Source organism: Athalia rosae, chromosome 1 (genome assembly GCF_917208135.1).
Source record: "Athalia rosae chromosome 1, iyAthRosa1.1, whole genome shotgun sequence".
Taxonomy (NCBI): domain Eukaryota; kingdom Metazoa; phylum Arthropoda; class Insecta; order Hymenoptera; family Athaliidae; genus Athalia; species Athalia rosae.
The window spans coordinates 24223160-24227374 of NC_064026.1; the positions used below are offsets into that span (position 1 = coordinate 24223160).

At 37.1% G+C, this 4215-nt stretch overlaps 1 protein-coding gene across 1 annotated transcript; it reads right to left on the minus strand.

Moving 5' to 3' along the window:
• Positions 1-272: 272 nt before the first annotated feature.
• On the minus strand, positions 273-3827 carry LOC105692805 (aspartate aminotransferase, mitochondrial). Its single transcript, XM_012412259.4, has 8 exons — positions 3580-3827; positions 2462-2618; positions 2258-2386; positions 1825-2046; positions 1460-1616; positions 1151-1249; positions 763-1079; positions 273-685 (listed from the first exon to the last, which is right to left on the minus strand). Exons 1-8 carry the CDS (start codon positions 3663-3665, stop codon positions 563-565), a joined length of 1290 nt encoding a protein of 429 aa, XP_012267682.1. The 5' UTR covers positions 3666-3827; the 3' UTR covers positions 273-562.
• Positions 3828-4215: the final 388 nt, after the last annotated feature.

The following is a 4215-nucleotide window of genomic DNA, read 5'->3' on the forward strand; positions in this document are numbered from 1 at the left end:
ATAAACTTGAGTATCCGAAGAATAATAACATTGAAGTGGTTTATTACAAGTATTTTATTTATTCAATATTCAATGTTTGTTCGCGCGCGATTCCGGATATTCTGATCGTCCGTGTTATTCATTCAAGAACTTACATTACGACGTCGCAATAGAATGACCGAATTTAAAAAATTTTCAATCGCTAAGTAAAAAGTGACATCATAACTATTATCAGAATTTCTTGTACCCCCAAACGGAAGAGAATGAGAAATAGAATGAAAGACGTCAACGGATGTGATTAAAATATGTGAATTTTATTGCAAATATGGTAATAATGTGTATAATACAGTATATAAATATCTTTTTGTTTTCACCACACTGCCTGCAGTGATACTTGAATTTTTATCCAAAACAGAGATAAATGCTTCTTTTTAAAATGCACATGGTCATACAGGCTAAGGGGCAATTTGATTATGTAAATATCGTAGCCATACTCCACTCAATTTATCTATACATTGTATATTTGAAATGCTGGAAATCTCTAAATATCTCATCTGGTTATGAATCTTGACCAAGTTACAAACTACTTTGTCACTTCGTGAATGCCATGCGCCAGGTATTCCACGTTCTTTGATGTAACCCCAGCCATTGATATTCTGCCATCCTTGGTTAGATAAATACTGAAGTCTTTCGTCAATTTCTCAACCTACACATAGACCAAATATGTTTAATACAAGTGTGGTGTAGTGATGCACAAATAGGAATTAATGAGTGAAAACATACCTGAGGAGGTGTTAGTCCCGTGAAACAGAACATACCAATTTGGTTTGTAATATGGGCCCAGTCACGACTGGATCCTTCTTTTTTAAGATTATCACGAAGCTGTGTACGAACTCCTATAATGCGGTCAGCCATACCCTTTAGTTCGACAAGCCATTGCTTTTTGAGAGCTGGGTCTGACAAAATTGTATTGGCAATACGCGCGCCATGGATTGGTGGATTTGAGTACATCGGTCTAATCAAAATTTTGATTTGTGACATCGTGCGAGCAGCTTCATCCTTGCTTGATGCAATCAATGAGAATGCACCGACACGTTCACCTGAACAGAGGAAGACAGACCATAAATTCATTTTGCAAAGACTGACCCTGAAAGAGTCACTGTGCGCTTACCATATAATCCCATATTTTTGGCATATGATTGGGACAAGCAGAGAGTGTGCCCATCTTTGACGAACAATCGTACAGCTTGTGCATCTTTATCTACATCACCTGAAAATAGAATAGAATGCAATGTGAGATGTATACTAAAAGTCTGATGGATATAGCGATGAGAAGAAGATTCTGATAAATATCACAGATGATGAGAAGATATGACACTGATGAATGAGAATGTAATCAATGTCCAGCTCTAATCAGTATTGATACAAGTGAACTCGACCTACTCTATGCGAAACATGGGATGAGTGTCATGTAACTTACCAGATCCGAAACCCTGATAAGCCATATCAAAGTATGGGAACAGCCTCTTCTTTTGAACGAGTTGCGAAATTTCAGCCCATTGTTCGGCACTAGGATCAACACCGGTGGGATTGTGGGCACAAGCATGGAGTAGGATTATCGTATTTTCAGGAATTTTCTAAAACACAAAGTTAATATTTCTTATAATACAGTAGAATCATCTGCAATATTCAAGAAGAAGGTTTGAAGCAATCTTTCGGAAAAACATATAGTTGCAGATCTAAAAATGCCAAAGAATTGCTCAAAAATATTATAGTGATGAGCTCAATCTAATTTGCTCCACTCTTGATGTACAAATTTGCTAACAAATGGCATCATGAACTTACGGATATGTCTTCAAGCGCTCCCTGGAAGTCGAATCCACAAGTCTTTGGATCATAATAGCGGTAAGTCTTTACATTAAATCCAGTGTGCTTGAATAGTGGCACGTGATTGCCCCATGTAGGTGCTGGTAGGTAGATATCCCGACTACCAGGGAAAAAGCTGCTCAAATAAGCTGCTCCAATTCGGAGAGAACCAGTTCCAGATATACCCTGTACTGTAGCGTTCTAGAAAGTAAACAGCATTGAGTTGCCAAGTTAAATGAAGACGTGAATATTATACAGAAAAATTTGCGCAAGTGCTAAACTTCAGAAAAACAATCTTGCTATCATCTTTACAACCGAATGGATGTTATTTGTAGCTGATATGGAAAATCATTTTGTAAGATACTACGCACACTCTAGTGTCTGCAATTTGAAATCAAAATTTAACTCTCACCAAACCATTTTTCACTATTTCATTATTCTCGCCCAGAGCAAAATTAATACTGTGCTTGCAGAACTCAGGATTTCCACCGATTGCTGAATATTCTTTATCCAGTGCACTTGACACAATGATCTGCTCTGCCTAAAAAATTCATATTTTAATAATTAGCATAGAAAAACTAGTATCAGAGCTTGGAGTGTACAGTTGTGAAAATACCTTGCGAACACTGGGAAGCACATAAGGTTTTCCATCGTCGTCACGGTAGGCTCCAACACCCAAATTGATTTTCTTAGGATTGGTATCTCTTTTATACGCCTCCGTCACACCAAGGATGGCATCGGGAGGCCCCATCTCGACCTTACCCCACCATGAGCTGCATGATAAGAAAAGGTATTGAAATACTTGAGAATTTATATCAAAACAATGTAATTAAGTTCCGCTTTGGACAAGTTTTTAATGAATTTGTGCGATAAGCTTCTGGTGACCTTTGATGTCATACAAGGTTTGCGTCAATGATTCTAGCATTTCATTCTATTATCTGAGAACGCTGAAGTTCAATTAAAGTTGAGCTGGTCAGCAAATAATTAAAAATTAAAAAAAAAAGCACCAACTGAAAGAGGCTTTCAGTTTATCAGGTGATAATTTTTCAACTGAAAACTAATCTAATACAGAAAATATATAATATAATATAAATGTAACACTTTGGTGCAGACAAGTGATTTTTGGTATGGCAAAAAATTGTGTGATTTGATTTTATTCCAAATTTTGGAAAAAAATATCTTCTTCGGTATCATACTACCGTATACCGTAAATAAAATAAAATCAAGAACTCGAGAGAAAATCAAAAATGCTAAAGTTCAAGTTCCACAAATTGCGAACGGTAGTTAAAAATTATATTTTAAATTTGGTATTACACCAACTACTTCAATATTTGTGCTCCAACTACTCTTTGGTTCCAAATTTTCATTTTTGTTCGGTACATCCAAGCAGTACTTTCATTTGCACAAATAATAATCATCAGAATCTAGATATAACTGATCTCCCGCAACCCTATACATGTTAAGCCTACTTGCTGAACTTACAGTATACCTATACAATCGCTTAGGTAATCGCGTGTACATATAGATATAGTTAAGTGGAAGTTTTTTATGATTGGCTGTGGTTCGTTATCTAATTCGACCTGTAATTTGCTGGATCATCCGGGATTACACCTCCAGATACACTAATTACGGCTGTTTTTGCACGATAACTTTATAAAATATATAATGGTAAAAAATAGAAAACCCTAATCGTGCAGCATAAGAAAAAAAGATAAGGCCGACTGCAGTACTTACATATTTTTGAGCGAAGTTGAGTAGGCATTGTTACTGTTTTTTAAACAATTAAAAGAAGCCGTGAATAATTTAGTTCTCTGGGCCATGATCAGGTATCTTGACGGACTGAAAACCCGGTTCGCGGTGCACAGCTGATGTACTTGGAATTCTGTCTGAGGCGACTCTTCGGGGCGACTGAAGTGTGAGCCAGTCACTAGTGCGGTACCACTTTGAATATAATGTTTGGGAGCTGCTCATGCGCTAACGGAAGAATCCGAACAGTCCGAGTAACGCTACGTCAAACTCTGTCCACATCACCCTTTTCTGATCATTTCTGTGATATGCTAAGGTCATACAAGGTCGTATAAACACAAATGTACTTCATTATCGGCTATTTGCAAAATCTTGTCAATTTGTTAGTTCTAAATTTGTACGAGTAATAATCGTAGCATCTCCTTACACCACGCTCATTACCCAGCGAAGCCCGGCTTCGAGTCGTCTAGTCATGTAAGACGGTCTAAAAAGTTCAGATGGACGTTACTTTCGTCTGTAAAACTAGATGAATACGAAATGAGAAAACGTAAGCCAGGAGAATTGTAAAATGCACTAACAACTCGAGCTCACTGAAAATCCTGCAAAAGCTCGACATTTTGCACA

Bases quoted from the DNA above. Each gene is read 5' to 3' on its own strand.
- LOC105692805 (XM_012412259.4), bottom strand. From the start codon at position 3,665: ATGGCCCAGAGAACTAAATTATTCACGGCTTCTTTTAATTGTTTAAAA. The intron at 2,387-2,461 runs GTATTTTCACAA...TGAATTTTTTAG, and splicing joins TGCTTCCCAGTGTTCGCAAG to GCAGAGCAGATCATTGTGTC. The intron at 2,047-2,257 runs GTGAGAGTTAAA...TTTACTTTCTAG, and splicing joins AAATAGTGAAAAATGGTTTG to AACGCTACAGTACAGGGTAT.